Genomic DNA, 18,377 nt, shown 5'->3' with positions numbered 1-18,377 from the left:
AGTTCAAAAAATGCATTTGACTTTAACAGGGTAGTATCATTATAACTTGGTAAAATGCTAGGATATTGGCGGTGCGTTCAATGAATTGAAGCCGATGATTACAATGAAAAATGACAACGTTGACGGAAATGGTCATGACGATGATAGTGATGATGATGGCGATAATGATGATGATGATCATGATGATGATGGCGTCAATGTCGATGATGCAGGAATCGATTTAATCGCTGCAAGTTTAAAGGATGGCAGTGTCCTTATCATAGCGTCCAACTATCATTTTACATATTAAAAGTCTTGATAAAAATGAGAATCCTTTCTGGACAAAAAATGCAATATTTTATTTAGCTATTTAGAAGAATAGTAAGCACTTGCAATCTAAGATCAACAGCGTGCATATTTAAATACTGTTATTATATCAATTTTCTTCTTTTTTTTTTCGCATTTTCTATTGTTTATTTATTTGTTGTAAAATACTATTAAGAAAAAAAGTTTGTCATGAAAGCTGTGTTCCAATATCAAGATTGATCCCGCCCACAAACGGTGTCACGTGACTATATTACTCCGCCGCTTTTGCTTCAACAGGTGCTTCTTCTTCCTCCTTCTTCTCCTCAATCTTTTCCATCTCAACAACCGCATCACCTTCATTCTCCGCCACTGCTGGTGTCTATATATAAATAATAAAATATTTAATATATTAATCATTACGTTAGTTAATTTAGTTTTATATGTAACAAAATGTAGCAGAAGTGTTCTCTTTTAAAGTGTGCCCTATGCTTCTATTTTTATGGTGGCTGATAAGTGCCATGTAGTATTTTCTCTCCGCAGGACGCCGGACGAAAGTAAAACTAAAGTACGACAAAGTGAACATTTTGTCGTACTTTCGCTCCGCAGGGCGCAAGTCGATAATACGACAAAGTCACCACTTTTTCGTATTTCTCCTGCCGCCCCGCAAAGTGCAAAAAAACGAACGTAGACACGACAAAGTCACTTCTTCGCAAAGTGGTACCTGGCGCCCCGCGGAGCAAAGGTAAGACATGGCACCAATCAGCCACCATATATTTCAAACTTAATAAAATGACGTAAAATACTGACCATACCGGCTTCAAGATTTATTAATATATAGAAACTGAATGAATTTATTACTAACTGAATTATAATTACCTCAATTAAGCCGGCTTTGCTGCTGTTCATCTCTTCAGAGTTGCCTGTTTTCTTGGGCTTCTCGGATGGCTTTCTGTGCTTGAGAACGAATTTCTTGGTTCTGCTGAAGCTAGCACCAGCTGCGAACACGTACTCGTACACTAGGGCAGCAACAAGGCCTCCAATGATTGGTCCAACCCAGTACACCTGGAATTATAAAATATAAATAATTGTTAAAGGATCATTGAAAAATGCCTTTTTGAATTTTTAATACTGTATTACTAAAATATATTCAAAAGGGCTGCTTTCACATCGATTATGTTAAGTTTTTTTTTTATTCCAAGCATTGCTACTCGCATTTGCTTTTAAATGGGGTTTTTGTTGCAAGTTCACAATAAAATTATGTATATACAACAGATTGTAAGGCTAAATTTATATGCATGGTGTCATTTCATTATTTTATCAGATATACAGTCTGTATAACTAATAAAATAATAACAGTAACAGTAGTGTCCCCAATACGTCAAGTATAACACCTTTTGTAATTTTGTCATTTAGATGAACAAGATTGTGCACGTATCAAATTGGTTAAAAGAGGTAAGGTTTCCAGCATTTTTGACCTATTTAAGTATTTATGTCTATTTATCACCCCGCTATACATGTATATGTTAAGGTCAAAGAGGAATTATTTATGAGACGGACAATTCTGAAACGATTAAAGGCGCATAAATCCTACTAAATTGGCTGGTTGAATGGGAAATGTTTCATTTATATGACATCGTTTATGTAAATTATCATAATTGTTTTTGACAGATTAATGTTCTGGAATTTCATTTTTATAGCTTTATCATCGTTGGAATGCAGAATGTAAACAAAAAGGTCACGTGATTCGTAAAGGGTCATTTTTAATAGCAACCGCAACAAACATTATAAAAAAGTTTATAGATACTCCTTATTCGTTTTAAAATTAATCGCCAATTTTATATCTGTTTTAGCGAGTTGCATTTACTACTACGTTAGGAAATGCCAAATGGCGATGACCGCAGTGGAAGACAGGTTGCTTCATGATGTCTCTAACCACATATGCACAAAACAGCGTGCCATTGGTTTTCAATCGGGTAGTCGGTCACTTTCACAGAAATTGGTATAAATTACTGGTTCGTTGTCCTGAAAAACCTATTCGATCGCCAAAGATATGACCAAATATGAGTATTTACCTAACATCTCACCCTTTAGAGGCCCATTTTGCCACATAAATGCATTTATTTCTATTTCTCATAAGCCTTTTAATTTTAGTGTACTTTTATAGTATCTAAAGAGTTACACATTGGCATATTTCGAACTATCTTTTTCATCTGTTGCTTTTTGGTATAAAGTACAGTCAATGTGAAAAAGTATTTTTAGTGAAAGTCAAAATACTACTTTGTTTACACTTTGCTACTTTTATGACAAATTATGTCACATTTATTCTACAAGCATCTTAAATTTCTCTAAAACCACCGTTTAATTAAAAACTTCATGTTTAAAGAAGTAAAAAAAAATATTTTTTCTGAGTCATAATGTGCCTTTAACTTGTAACAAAATATGCTTTAAAACTTAGTTTATTTATTTACCTTAAAATGTACAAAACAGACCTACAGTTTAATATATGAAGATAGCAATTTATGTGCCAATGTAAATTATGCAGGCCTTGAATATTTAACCTTTTCCTAACTCTATATTTTGTGGCATTTACAGCTGGATTTTTACTGCAACAAAACATATACTTTAATCTAATTTTCCTGTAATTTTGCCTCAATTTGCCCTGGAATGCTTAAAAGCTGATTTCCTCAACGAGATAACGATATAGCAGGTACGGATACTGGGGTTAAGTTTAGATATGCCTGAAAAATCCCTACAAACTGGGATAATGTCCGTCTAGTAATATACTGACTCGTATCTTTAATTACTACCATCACATAACAACGTTCTTTCAAAATACATTTTATTAGTGCACAAGGCATGTTTACATTGAGAGACCAATTTATATGTGTACTTTGCCTAAAATAGCTTTACGGTCCTTGAATCTATTCGAGTCGCGCCCTCCACTTAAAGTGATTGCCATCAAGAGCAAATTCTAGCAAAAACAAAGTAGTTTTTAAGTTTGCAAATGAATAGGCTATTTAAAGATGAAGGCTTCAAGAGAAAAGTAATTTTAGCATCATTAAGTCCAAGGTTACTACTACTTTTTTTTTTACAAACAGCAAATCTTAAGTGAGTAATTTCCGTTTCTGTAACTCTGTTTATATACAGATGCTTGTACAAGTTATCTTATGTAAGTGATATTAAGACACCACTATCGCCATCATAAAATATAAGAAGCGGAACTTTACCGGCATCTTATCAAACGTTGAAGATATTAAAACATAAAATTAGCATCAGAATTATCTTATCTTTACCAAATCTAGATAAAAACTAAAATAAAGATATACTTCATCATGAATGGAACATATTTCAGTATCATATACTATGCTCATCCAACATGTCCATACGACAGGACTGATATGTATGTAATAAAAGAATTATTTGGTTCCTGGAAAGGCGTAGATTTTTCTTACGGGCGAAAGACGGAATTTTAAGATATATACCCTTTAACACATACAGTGGCTAAAACACATGTAAGGCCCGCACCGCCCCCCCCCCCCCCCGAGGGCCAATCATACTTGAATTACCTTAAAATCATTTAAGTCTTTTTTTAAATCATTCTTTAAATTTTAAATACCGTTGACTTATTTGATTCAGTGTAAAAAAGCTTAGAAAAGAAATCGCGACTGAAAGCGACTGAATCTTTATTTGATTTGAAAGGTAGCCCCATCGTCCTCCTTTTGACTCATTATATCTTAATACCCTTGATTTATTTACTTTTATACACAAACATTAGAAAAACAGCCACAGAATCCGCATTTTATCTGCTAAAGTCTTTGAAATGCAACTTTGCTTTTGCTACACTGTTTTGTCAATTTACTTATTTCTCCCACTTATTGCGGTTAAATCAACAAACGCACAAATCTTCCGTGTCTCATTGAAAAACAAGTGCGCCGATTATTTTACAAAGAATAAAACATGCACAATTGTATTCGCATAAATTTTAGTCATTTATCTTCTTTTCATCCTATATTAACCTCGTTTCTTCGAAAGTTCCTTTGATGTAGATATTATTTTCCTTTCAAATTGACGTGTGCGGTAGCGGAAACTCTGCAGTGTCTGAAACTAACCTTGTCATGCATGCATAAATGCAGTCTATATTTTAATGTTATGGGTGTCTGAAATTAAATTTGTCCTGCATTTATAAATCTATATTTTGTTGCGTTTTTCATGTTTTTATAATATATGTTTTTGTGGATTTTTGTTGTTGTTGTTGTTTCTTCTTCTTTTGTTCTTTCAGTCCAAGAAAATGAAAAAAAAAAAAAAAAAAAAAAAAAAAAAAAAAAAAAAAAAAAAACACTGCAACAAGCAACAACCGTTTACAGAAAACAATGTAAATTATAAAAGTTTACTCATATTTAAACATATCTATTAAACTCAGGTTAGTTAGTACGTTTATATAGTCTCCCGATTTATCCCTGATCAGCAGATAAAATCTAAAACGTTATAATACATGTTTTATATCGCTGATATAATCGACCTTTCACCTTATAAAAATATTAGTTTGCGATAACATATGACATGTTGGCACTTAATAACACGATTAGTGATCAAGATTAGATTATAGTTTGCTTCATTTTCTTGGGTTTTATTTTATACTGTAACCTACAAAATATAAAAATGACCCACTTTACGGAGATAGTATAAAAGTTGGGCGTGATTTTTTCACCGTAACAAAATCTAACTTGAATACATGATAAATTAGAACGAAATCAGACAATGCGTTTGCTGAATTTTCAATGATCCGCTAAATACCACATTGTTACGGGAGCGCGTGCTCACGAGCACAAATATGAAAGCGAGACCATAAATTTGCAGATGCGCTTCCGTTGAGAAAAATCTCGTAAAATGACTTAACAAAAGGATAAAGACGGCCAATGATTGGAGTAAAAGATTCAAGACGTATCAAATTACAGGTCTCTGAACAATATCGCGAATTTCATCAAAGCAGCGTTAATTCAGGCCAGCCCGAGGCTTGCTATCACATTAACATGCCAGTAACCCCTATGGGCCACGCGGTATACCGTGTAAAAGGGGTCGGTTATCAGATACGCCATCTGTTTTTACTGCTTGCTTTATGATAACATTTTCACTGACATGATAGCTATAGTAAGAAAGTTTTGCTTCCAAGGAAAGTTTCATCTGATAAAATATAATAGAACTTTGTTATCTATGTACAAGAATTGTCATTCCAAAAACATTAATTATGTTTATACTTTAAAAATGTATAACCCTAGTATTGAATTGAGCCATTTGCGCCTAAATACTTACAAACATTTAAACATTTTATCTTGTCTTCATTATAAATGCACTCTGTACTCTTGCGACCGATTTATTTTAAATAATGCACCGAACACTTTTAATGAGTTTGGCAGACTTTCAGTGACCCAAATACTTTACGCTACAAGCGGAAGGAATGCTGTTTCTTACGAGAGAACGCTACCTTACTCAACTCAATGTAAACATTGAGTCTGTAACTTATTAGAGAACACTTCATAATTACAACCGCGGTTTCATGTTCTGCCCCTTGACACACTTGTAATATTCGAGACCCCTTTGATCTCGTCCAAAATTAGAATACATTCCAGCATGTAAAAGTGGCATATGCTCCCAATTAAGGAATATTTGGACCCCCTACCTCCTTATTTCCACATCTGTGGATCAAGAATTCGATTGATGTGAAAAAAATATGACATTTATGCATAATCTAATTTATTAGATGAAGAGGCACGCTTCACACGAGAACAAAAAAAGTCTGAATTTTTTAGCCTCCAATTTAATTTCGACATTCTTATTTAACTCGAATATTGCATTACTCGATTACATTAATAATACATACCAACACATGTCGCCTATTTTGACATGCATTGAGCTGTTATTATGTTTATTAATTTAATTTTTTTCTACGATCATTTTAATCATAATCAATAATTGATTTCATTTAAAGCCTTGCAACGACCAGCTTCTGTTGTAGGCTAGATACATATTCTTAAATTCATCATTTTTTTACCCCAAAACGGTAAGTTAATGAAGTTATGCTATATATACTTTCTACTATAAAAGTATGGTGTTTTTTCAAAGAGTCAAAGAATTGAAATACTAGGTTCATGTACTAAATTACAGGGAAAAGCTCATGTGGATGTACATATTTCAATTTTTGTTCGGACAGCTAATTTATAACACATGGGAAAATACGAAGAGTGTACATATTTCAATTTCAGCTTTGTCTGGACAGTGCATATGGGGCGATACTAAGGATATTTTTTTATTTTCAACATAGTCTTGGCAGGTCACAAAGGGAAATACGAAGGTGGTAATTCGTGTTAAACATGTTCGAGGTATCCGTGATTAAGTCATTGGTAACTAATGTACTCCTGTATTGTAATTCTCTCTCAATAGTGAAAGACAATCACAATAGAGGATAATAACAAAAAAAAAACTAAAAAAGACAGAACAAAACTGTCTTTCGTAAGAGAACGTCAGAATAAATCTTTTTTTTCTAAATTATTTAGGCAATCTGCCATTGTTTATGATCCGGGCATATTTGTTTTATAAATTACCACAAAATATTTATATTTTCTTAACACAACCCAGCTTGATTTGAAAACCAGGCGTTATCTGCAGTTTAAATATAATTTCCGAGATAAAAAGACCGGTCTGATCTAATTCTACTGTTGAACAAGAGCAATGTCTTTAAAATATTTACCCCCCCCCCCCCTCTCCATTAGTTGTTTTGCTTTAGATTAAGTTAACTTGTGTTTTCTGGCAATATTTTTATGACCTTATTTTTCTTTTTTCTTTTTTTAAATTAATCTTTATTGCACTTCGGCAAAAGTCTAGACTTATAAGGGCAATTTTTTCGTCTTTCTTTAAATTTAAAATTATTCATATGTTGCGAACGAGAAAAATATCTCAAATATTTCGACTGATACCCTTACTGCTATCAGATATTTTTTGAAGGTCAAATTCTTTCTAGCTATGGCATGTGGTCTTTCGTTTACTTTTTTGTGGGGAGGAAACGTTAGCCGTAAGAATAACACAATTATGATAAGTACCACTTGAGATTTAATGACCGGGAGAAAAAAAGTCTATGAAATTTCTACAACCCTTCTAAGAGCCCGTCTACACCTATCCAAGTCTTGAATGCAAGTATCATATTCTCTTGTATTGGATAGTGTAGACACCCTACTTGAATGAGTTTTAAAGAGAAATTATGTGACATCCAAGAAGATAATTCCTTGCAAGAAAGTTAGAACACGTTCTATTTTTCTACAAGTTTTTGGCTGTCAAGACACTGATAACACCGGTTTGACACAAAACATGTGCCCGGAGGTTTGATAGTGCTGTTATTTTTATTATTTTCTGACTTTTTGTTGTTGATTCAGTGTATATGCCCTTTGAATTTCATTAAATGATTACAATGTCTTGGTCAAAGGAACAAACCAATACGCTGATACACAGAAGAGCAAAAATAAATAAATAAATAAAAATAATTTACATTGTAAAAATAAAAAAGAGCTCTTTTTCAAGTAAAGTCAAAATGGATTTAAAATGATCTTGTTCATTAAGTGAATAACTTTCCTCAAATAAAGAATTTGCATCAAAATAATTTTTTGTCACATATTTTCAATTTTAAAAAAGAATGAACGGATTTCATTAACTCCATTCTGTTTTAGCTAATTGCATCATTTTCCCGCTTTTTTCACATATTTTACAGAAACATGATAGTCTTGCAAAGACAAAGGTATAAATCCTGGGCTATCTTAATGAGACATTTCAGTAAAAATTGTGCCTGAAAAAATGTTGAAAGGGCCATTTATTTAGCTTATCTAAATGTGACATGTAAGAAACTTGAATAGGTGTAGACACGGCCTAAGGTTTTGCTATAAAATTGGGAAGGAATGCGTACAATTAGTATTTATACTACATGAGACCTTGTACTTAATGAATTCTTTTTGCGATATCCTCATTTGTAATTAGAATAATGGTTGCTCCCGCCGTGTGGTGATACAAAGGCATGTGTGTACAAAGGCATGTAGGAAATTTGGGGGAGCCAAAAAAAAATATTATGGAAAATGTATGTTAAGTCTATATTTATAGAAAGATTTCTGTCGTGGACGTAAAAATGTTTCACAGTCAATGTGAATTCTTCATTATATTTATATCCAGTGAGATTAGTATATATCTCATTACACTCATCTCACTATTTTAATTACTACTGGAAATTAATTACTAAACAGATTTTTTTTAGAAAGAGGTATTTGTTTTACATTATGCCACCTCGATGATTTTTTTGTAGTACCAATCTTTCCAATGTAAATGATCTCATTTTGAAAAACCGTGAACTATTTCGAACTGTTAGTGTGTCAGTCGTTCCGTTACCATCACGGAAGTTACCAGAGAAACAAAAAGGCACCCCTACATATTTCATACGTTATCGTTTCAACAAATTTGTTTAAAATAACCATATGCCTGGCCAGTGTTCTTTGTATCTACACCGACCATACATGCCTGTTTATGAATCTAAGGGCATTCATCATTCCGAACGTAAACATTACCCTGCCCTGTACTTTATCAAGGTACTTAAACACTCATTATAGTAGAAGTATTCCAGAAATCAGCCACAGACTGTTCCTATAGTGTACATGTATTTATAAAGTTTGTTTTAGCACTTAACTCTGGTTTGGGCGGGCACTTCTAAAATTGTTAGAACTCTTTGGCACACAAAGTACACCATACATGCAAGAACAGGGCATCTCATATCGTAAGTGTCTTATTGCTTGCTTAGTGGCAACATATTGTATTTATAAATGTGTATGAACTTCACTTTCATGTAACAGGTATAAAAGCATTTGCCCTTTTAATTATTCTATTTTGTGTAAAAAATACTACTTTAGACCTAAATGAAACTAATGCGGACTCAACAGCTGGGTAGCCCGTTGTTCTTAACAAAAAATAGTACCTAATCAATCATAAAATATTAGAAAAAAAAATCAACTGGACATCTGTTGCGTGTCGGAGAGCATTAAATCACAGTTTCTAGAAATTTAAGCTGGAATACCAAGGTCCCTTTGTTCCAGGGGATTTATTAGTCACAATTCCTGATATTTTCTCGGATTTCACCACCATTATTCCTTTGAGTCTTTCAAAGCGCTTCACGTGCGGTGTTAATTAGATGCTTACGGTAATACCGTTGTTATTCTAATTAATGATACGGAGGAAACAAAACAACAGTATTGTCACAAGAGACCTTTATACGTTTCCATACACGATAAACAATATATGATTAGAGGTTTATTGTTCCTTGGCATGTACAAGAGACTAATTTGCATGACAAAATATTTTTAGCTCAATTTCCAGGAAAATTACCCCCCTTTATTTCAGAGATTTGCCATGAATGAGGAAAAGAGCAGCTTATTTGGCAAATTCTCTACAAGTGAAATGATATAAAATGAGGAAATAAGTATAATTTAGATAAAAGCTTGCCCACTCTTTATCTCGTTTTAGTGGCTGACATACTGATATTAATATGCAGATATTTCTAAGGTTTCTGATAATACAAAACCCCTTTCCCATATGTTCAGGGTTAATAAACTGGTCAAAGTATGGTTATCGGAAAGTGAAATTTAGTAGTTTGAACTGATTTTACTTTCTACTATTCTTTTGCAATGCTATATACAAAAATACTCCCGACTTACCCAGTGGTTGACCCAGATGTTCTGTACGACAGCTGGCCCAAAGGTTCTTGCGGGGTTCATACTAGCCATGGTGTATCGGAACTGGAAGACAAAAATATCAAAGAGTTGAAAACAGAATTTCAAACATTACAGGTGAAGCTTTCAACATGCGCTTACGTGTTGTTTTTTTTACATCACTGATTTTTTTACGTTGGTGCTTTTATTGTAGTGACTATGGTAATTCTTTAACAAAGGATTTGAAAATCAACTCGTTTGACAGTCGTTCAAATAACGGTATTATCAGTAACAGTTAATTATACACCGATTCGATCTTAATATTAATGGCGATGCGCGTGGACTTTTATAGAAACTAGAAAAAAAATCGATAATTGTTTATGGACCTAATTATTGGATGCTGTAGCAGTGTTTATTAGAAAGAATCTATTGCTCTTTAACAAAATCAAGATTTGAAAATCTGACAATGACATGGTTCTCTTTCCTGCGGGTTTAAGGACAAAGAGAATCAAAATACTCTCGTGAAAGTAGCGAGTTGTCATGGCAACAGAGTCAATTTAAATAAATTGATCGTTTACGTTCATCATTAGTCTTTGTGAATTGCATCCGTTATTACTTTACAATGACTAATTTCAAACGGCCACTTTAATGTAAAGAGAAAATTTAGTTTGTGAGAATTTGTTGGGTTTATAAAGCCCACGGAGGCAATAGAATGTGAATTATATGACAGTCTCATTCATTAATGCATTTTTTTTTCTTTAAATCCCGTTTAAACGCTTTGATACATTTTAATTAAAATTGATATAGATGATACCGGAAATAAACGCTCTCCACGATATATATAAATTGCTTACATTATATTACTACTAAACATTATAGTTGCGATTCTCTAACATCGATTTAAAAAATCGATTAATGAATTAGTTTGAATCATTTGTAAGAGGGGTTGGGAGGTTGCATCAATTTAATTTCTGCGTGTCACATTCTGACAGGGGGTGATAATGGTTAAAATGAGACACCCCTTGGGCTTTTTAGCATTTAAACATACATAATTAATGATAAATTGCTAGGGAAGAGCAGATTCATTACTGAAGCCTTGTCCCCTGATTTAATAAAAAAAATACTTTTTTCTCACAACTGTTATTTTGACATTTAAACGCTCAAGAAAAATTTGCAAAAGAAATAAAATCAAATAAATATAAAAGTAAGCTAAACTAAAGAACGAAGTTTCATTGGTTGATAGTATGCCAGATGTTCTTCTGTGAGAACTAACACGAGGGCGCGGAAATCAAATAAAAAATGCTACGATAGTAACAAAGAATTTTGGCGCCAGACACTGTGCGAAACGCGTTTTTAACTAGTACCAGATAGTCATATTTGTGATAGTGCAGTGATAGTTTTAACAAAACATGTGACGAATATACTATCAAAATATGGAGAAAAAAAATCATTTTTATACTTATATGTTAATTGGTAAATAGGCTAAATAATGATATAATATTATTAGATCAAAATTACATTTAAAAATATAATGAAAATGATGTTCAAAAAGAATGAGTGAAACTTACGGCAAATAAATGTCCGGCGACGACGGCGAGCGCAATGGTCAAGGGAGCGGATCCGCTAAGATCATTCCTCTTGTCATCGGTTGAAGCAAGCACAGTGAACACAAGCACAAATGTGATGAGCAACTCAATACCAAATGCTTGAGCCTCCATCAAAAGATCCGACACCTTTGTAACTCCCATAGTTGCAGCATCAGCGCCGGTTAATCCCCTCAAAATTCCTGCACCAGAAATTGCTCCAACTAATTGTGCAAGAATAAAGAAAAGGCCTCTTACGACGGAAGCCCGTCGGCATACCACTGCGGCGACGGAGACTGCTGGGTTGAAATGTCCGCCACTGACATGATTGAAACACCATACCATTGATCCGTAAACAAGTCCAAATGTAAGGGCTATTTGTACAACACTACCTTGACCGGATACAGCGGCGGCATTGTTGTCAATAGCTCCACATCCGAATAAAACCAAAAATAGGGTTCCGAAAAATTCTGCTGCCACAGCGCGGTAAAGTGCGGGCTTACACAGATCTTCGATATTTTCATGCACCATTTTATTCATGTTCTCACATCCAATGCTAAGAGAAGAATGGTAACGCTTTACTTTGAATCTGAAAAGGGCGCGGTTTTACTAGGCTAATTTCACTGCCTGGGCTTTCTGAACTCCTATTGGCGAGTGATTCAAAAATCGCTACCAGACTCCGGAATTTAGTTAAACAGCGCATGCGCGGATAGTCCGTAATTGGAGGCATGACCCTTGAACTTTAACGCGTCTTCTGAAAAAATTATGGTAAATTGTACTACGCGTAGTAACACCATGTTTCTTTACTACAGAATGTTTTAGTTCCCAGGCTTAACAACAAAACTATATGAGAACTGTATGAAAAGTGTATTTTTTTGTTAATCGGTCAAAAATATTAATGAATGTTCGTTTTAATGTAGGTTAAGTGTGCGGGAACACCATATTATTGTTGTTACTCTTAAAAAATTGTTGTTTTAAGGAATGTGACAGAAAGTATATATATCACGGTAAATAATATATAAGAATTTATCAGTTTCACAGTGATTAAGCTATCGCTGTATACGCAAGGTATTTCATATGGAGTGAACAAACTCGATCGTTTCTCACATATTATCGTAATATCCAACTAGTTAATATGAAACCCTGCACGTATTCCCTTTACCAAATGTTTTCCTTTGTTAACTGTGAAAATTTCTATTCTCTATGATACGAAGATAATATGTTTTCATAGGTTTTACGAGCAGTTTAAATTTTTCTTATAACTAATATTGAAGAAGTTGATCCGTTCGATTTATATGATGATGATGATGATGATGATGATGATGGCTGTAATGAAGAAAGTGATAATAATAATATCAATAATAATAATAATGATAATAATAATAATAATAATAATAATAACAACAACAACAGTAATAATAATAATAATAATAATGGTAATAATAATAATAATAATGATGATGATGATGATAATAATAATAATAACAGTAATAATAATAATAATGATAACAATAATAATAATAATAATAACAGTAAAAATAATAATAATAATGATAATAATAATAATGATAATAACAGTAATAATAATAATAATAATAATAATAATAATAATAATAAATAATAATAATAATAATAATAATAATGCCAGCCAGTAAAAAGAACTACATTACACCTATATAATACTTTTCCACTAAATGCATTCAACTTGTTATATTAGTAAATAAAAAGCATTATAATTACTAAATGATGAACTTTTATTTTTTTAATTTTTCCTACATATTTCCATATTCTTCTTATGTGTGTTATATTTCCTGTAAAATATAGAAGGTACAATGAAACAACTGTGAATTATATAACACGAGAATACGTTAATAATTATTTGTTTCAATACTTAAACACATTAATTTTGGCTTTAAACTACACATATTTGCCAAAGATTACATAATATGCCGTTAGTTTGCCAATTAGATGCAAGAAGTTACCAACTACAATTTAATCATTTGTTAGAGAAGAAAATCACTTTTAAATCACTTATGTGGCCCCTGTGTCAGATCAAAGGCACTAAATTTCACATTTTTACACACAAAAAAATGAAATTTTCGTCACACACCAGATTGTATTGGTGTTTACATTCACACGAGCAGACGTAAACAAACATTATCTTTCGCCATAACAAATTATTGAACCTGCTACCGTACACCCACTCTATGTTTATATTCGGGTCTTTGTTTGAGGGGCTGCGATCGATTTAATCGATTTTTAGTGGTGTAAAACCTTTGATACTAGTCGCGCGCTGGTCATTAACCTACAACCAGCTGGCAGCCATTGAAGCTACCAACGCGACCAGTGCAGATCAAAATCAGCAGGCACGCCCGTGCCATCTAACTCTAATATACAATGTACACTATTCAGATAGTTCATCTGGAGATCTAGGTATCATCTAAATTATTCTTTGAGTGGCATGACTCATGACATGTCCAGGGTGGGGAAAGAGACGAGGGAGGGGGAGGGGGAAGGGAGGGTAGGTGCTCGTGCTTAGTGCGTTTGAATACAAATAGACAATGATTTAACTCAAACGAAAAAAAATACTAATTGAAGTTACTTCCGTAACACAATATATGGTCCCGTTTTGCGAAAATGTTTTACGGAGGCATTTTCAAATGTTTAAAATTTGAAAACAAACAATGAACCAATTCTCACAAGTCTAGCGTTCATACAACAATTTCTTTAGCACGTGTTAATCTTAAATGACCGAATAAAGATTGGCTAGAACCCGAGCACCTACATGTATTGTGCCGGTTATAAATTTTACTGTTTTTACGATTGAGAATAACTTCTAAGATGTAAAAAACATAGACGTTATCAGGGAAAAAATACGCACACAAATTCTTTACATAATCAAGAATACTTAAAATCAGTTATTCCAATCAGAAAAATACGCTGATAATTTTCTTCATCGTGACCTTCATAAATTCTTCGTCGATGTCCTGTTGTGTTTATGGGAAATTATTCTTAGAATCTAAAATCTCTTTGCCAAAAAAATGGGATCTCGCATAAAATCAAAGCACAGAAGGCGCTGAATTTGTTTGGGTCTCAGAATGTAAGAAAGGTGCAGGTTGTGAGATTATATATTTAGTGCCACCAATGCTTTCCAGCGTTTTAATTGTAGTAAATTGGCTATAAGACTAATTGCAACACTGATATTCAATCCAATGTTTATTTGACTTTAACAATTTAAAAAAATGAGTTACCTTTACTGGGATTTGAACTCCAGACCTCTCGCTTCCTAAGCGAGCCCGAAAACCCTTCAGCCACGGTGAATTTATATGTGAACGGCCTGAAGAAAACCATATTATTCTAAATTAGGGCTTGTAACGACTTTAACTGTTGTTTAACACAGATGTAAATAATCCTGGAGCTTACTATAAGCATGTATATTTATAAAGAATCAAAGGGCTGCAAGTTCTGTGGTATTTTCTGATCTTTGCAATCTAAATTGTACTGTATATCTGTATGCATTTTCCTGTATAAGTTTATTTTTATGTATTATAATTCCTTTTGTAAGGCACCAGAGTTTGATACATACGGAATTCTGCATAACTAGAGTTGCATCAAAAAATCATTTATGTTCTTTTTTTACGACAGCCACACTTTATCCTTGTATATCATGGCTACTTCCTTAACAAAAACACTTAAAAAAAAGAATTTAACAAAAAAAAAGTTTCCTCGACTGGGATTCGAACTCGAGACCTCTCACTCACGAAGCGAGCGCGTTACCACTGTACCACGGAGAAATTATACACTTATCGTCTGAATAATATCTAGTCATTCTAAATTTAGAACTTCCATCGCAGTTCGGGTTTGTAATCCTTATTAATTTCGAGGTATTTTGTTCAGGGTAAACCTGTTGTTTAAAATTGAAGTAAATATCTTAGCGAAAATCCTCTCGCCCAAACAGTCCGACATGTAGAATCTATATATTCCACTACTCGGTTTGTGTAGTATTTGGTAATCGATCGGCATGGCTAAAAATAGTATTTTCATTGATAAAATCATATTCATCCGCGTAATTTGTGATTGTGCATTTATTGACAATTCTATAAGACAACGCTATTGTTTAACTTTAAATGCGTTGTAATTTGTTGGATACTTGTAACAAAATAAAATATTTCTTTCTTTTAAATCGCTAGTTTTAAGCTGTTTTGAGAACTACTTGTTGTTAGGTTTGTCGTAAACTTATGTGTCAGAGATTGAATGTCCGCTTTGTATTTAGTTATTTTCGATCAGAAAATACAATAAAACAGTATTAGAAATCTTCGACCATTCGGGAATTACTTTGCTTGAAAATTGATGCGCCTGTCTTTGACCATCTTTACGCAGTGATCTCCCCTGAATTTTTCGGCTTTAGTGTACATACAAAAGGGAAGTAACCGCTGCAAAAAAAGTGGACTACTTTCGGCATTTGCAATTAACAACATTAGACTCTGAAATTTCGCTACCATTATTTGTTTGGTCTGACGACCCAAACAAATAAAAACAAGAAAAGAATCTTTACATCAATAGTGTTATTGTGAACTTTAAAAAATGCTGAGCTCAGAGATATTTATTTATATATTTATTACATTTTAAATGTATGAAGATAAGCTTGATCACCTATCGGCAATATTTCAACCACACGATCACTGAAATAGTTTCGGGACGGGAGGGAACAGGGGGCGTAACTCTCCCATAGTTTACTGTATGCTGAACAATATTGTCTGTTTTTTTCAAGTTACGCTTATCTTACTGAGTATATAATTAACTACATTTTCGAATTATTCTCTCTCTCTTTCTCCCGAATGTAGAATTTGCTTGTTATTAATGACCGGGGTAAATATTTTTTTGGTGCCGCACGTGCCTGAAATTAAACCTAGAATGGCATACGAGTTCTTCTTTCGAAACTTAGTCCACCCAAAATATCTTAACACTCTATCGTTTTAATGTCACATATCACAAATATTTGGCATCCTCTATCTATTTCATAATTTTTCTCTTTTTTTAAACAGAAAAAATTGCAAGGTTTAGAATTACAATTTGTTTTTGGTATAATTTCAGAACCCAATATTAGCAGGAAACAGCAGAAGACATGGCAACTCTGCTTTTCGCGTTATAGCCTTTAAATTCCATGAGGATGTCGCCTTAGTTACAGTTAAAAGTCTTTTAAAAACTTTGTCCTTCAAACAGCAACACTAAATTCTTTTTTATGTATTTTTTTATCATCCAAATCAAACATGGGTGATTTTTGTGAAGGTTCCAAACTTTGAATTATCATTTTATTCTTATTACTTTTCATAGTTAAAATTATGCGAATATGTAAGGATTTTAAGCCGTCTCTAAAATAAATCATTCATTAAATATTTTAATGTATTATTATGTGCTTATATTAATGATGATATTAAAACTCATATAGCGGTTAATTCAATCAGATGTTAATCACTGGAATCTAGGATTTTCAGCTATTTTGACATTAATAATCCCGCCAATGTGAAGACACCTGACATTAATTAGGTTCCCACGCGTCACGCATGCGCAATCCTAATATTGATAGTACTACACGCGTTACACCCCAGATGGTCACTCAATAATCCCGCATCCATTATAGAGCGGCCGTTTACAAATTATTAAGTTGTTAAAAATAAAGAAAATATCAATTTTCCATTCATCAAGAATAGTTTCAAATGGCTCCCAGATTCGGCCAGTATTTCAATTCACACTGCAAATCAACATTGCCTTTATTTTTAATCTCATTAAAATCAGATCATCGTTACTCTTCGCTACGTAGCGTAGGGTAGTGAAGCGACAGTTAGGATATGATTTTAATGAGATTGCCTTTATTTTATTTTGTTCCCCTTTTTATTCAAAGTAACTGACCAGCAGTTGTATAATTATGAAATAAGTGTGGCGTTATTTCCACCTACAAATGTTTCTTTTTTGAAGATAAACATGCTTTTTTATTTTATACTTATCATGTCGATTTATCTTGCAATTTTCTTTTATCACCATTCCATGTTCTTATATTAATTTTGTTGATTTTGATAGCATCTGCGATCTAAACATACATAGGAGAGGAATTAAAAACGTATAAACAACCTGTTTTAATTTAGTAGTGTAATGAAACAGATACAAGACAGCTTAACTTCAATTAAATCATCAATTTCATTATAAATTCCCCTCAAGACATATTGTGAAACACTTAACTTGTAGAATCAACAGTTTTCTTGTAAATTCGTTCAAGATGTGCAGTTATGCTTGTTGAGGAATGTTTTACTACATCGAGTAGAAGTGGTTTGTATTTGTTATTTTAAAGATTCAACAAAATGAGTTACGCATCCGCGAAAAAAATTGCACGTTAATCACTTGTGCAAGATGCTGTCCTAATTTATTACTGTAAAAAATTTATTTCTACGCTATCTGAGTACAAGTCAAAGAAAGATTTAATGGAATGAGTGAATTATAAGCCAAGATGTGCGTTAATTCGCTGAAACACAACAATGCAAGAAACATTATTAAACACACAACAACAACATTTAAAAAAACAACAACAGAAAGCAACAGAAAGGCGAGTTTATCACATCAATTAAATCATTAAGACATATCTTTCTTATGATTGTTTATACAAAAGACCTAGAAAAAGATATAAATAAATGACAACAACATAACAAAGATATGACAAAAATGTGTTTTAAGTACTTTCATCGAAAACTCGGTGACCCTGTTCCCATAAAATGTCACTGAGTTA

The 18,377-nt window shown here is 33.0% G+C and overlaps 1 protein-coding gene across 1 annotated transcript; it reads right to left on the bottom strand.

Moving 5' to 3' along the window:
* Positions 1-427: 427 nt before the first annotated feature.
* LOC132744727 (aquaporin-like) lies at positions 428-12,272 on the bottom strand. Its single transcript, XM_060733507.1, has 4 exons — positions 11,585-12,272; positions 10,023-10,103; positions 1,162-1,347; positions 428-664 (listed from the first exon to the last, which is right to left on the bottom strand). Exons 1-4 carry the CDS (start codon positions 12,137-12,139, stop codon positions 557-559), a joined length of 930 nt encoding a protein of 309 aa, XP_060589490.1. The 5' UTR covers positions 12,140-12,272; the 3' UTR covers positions 428-556.
* Positions 12,273-18,377: the final 6,105 nt, after the last annotated feature.

This window comes from Ruditapes philippinarum, unplaced genomic scaffold (assembly GCF_026571515.1).
Source record: "Ruditapes philippinarum isolate M1 unplaced genomic scaffold, ASM2657151v2 ctg2308_1_1_1_1, whole genome shotgun sequence".
In the NCBI taxonomy this organism is placed as follows: domain Eukaryota; kingdom Metazoa; phylum Mollusca; class Bivalvia; order Venerida; family Veneridae; genus Ruditapes; species Ruditapes philippinarum.
This window is presented reverse-complemented; position numbering and strand designations above follow the sequence as displayed.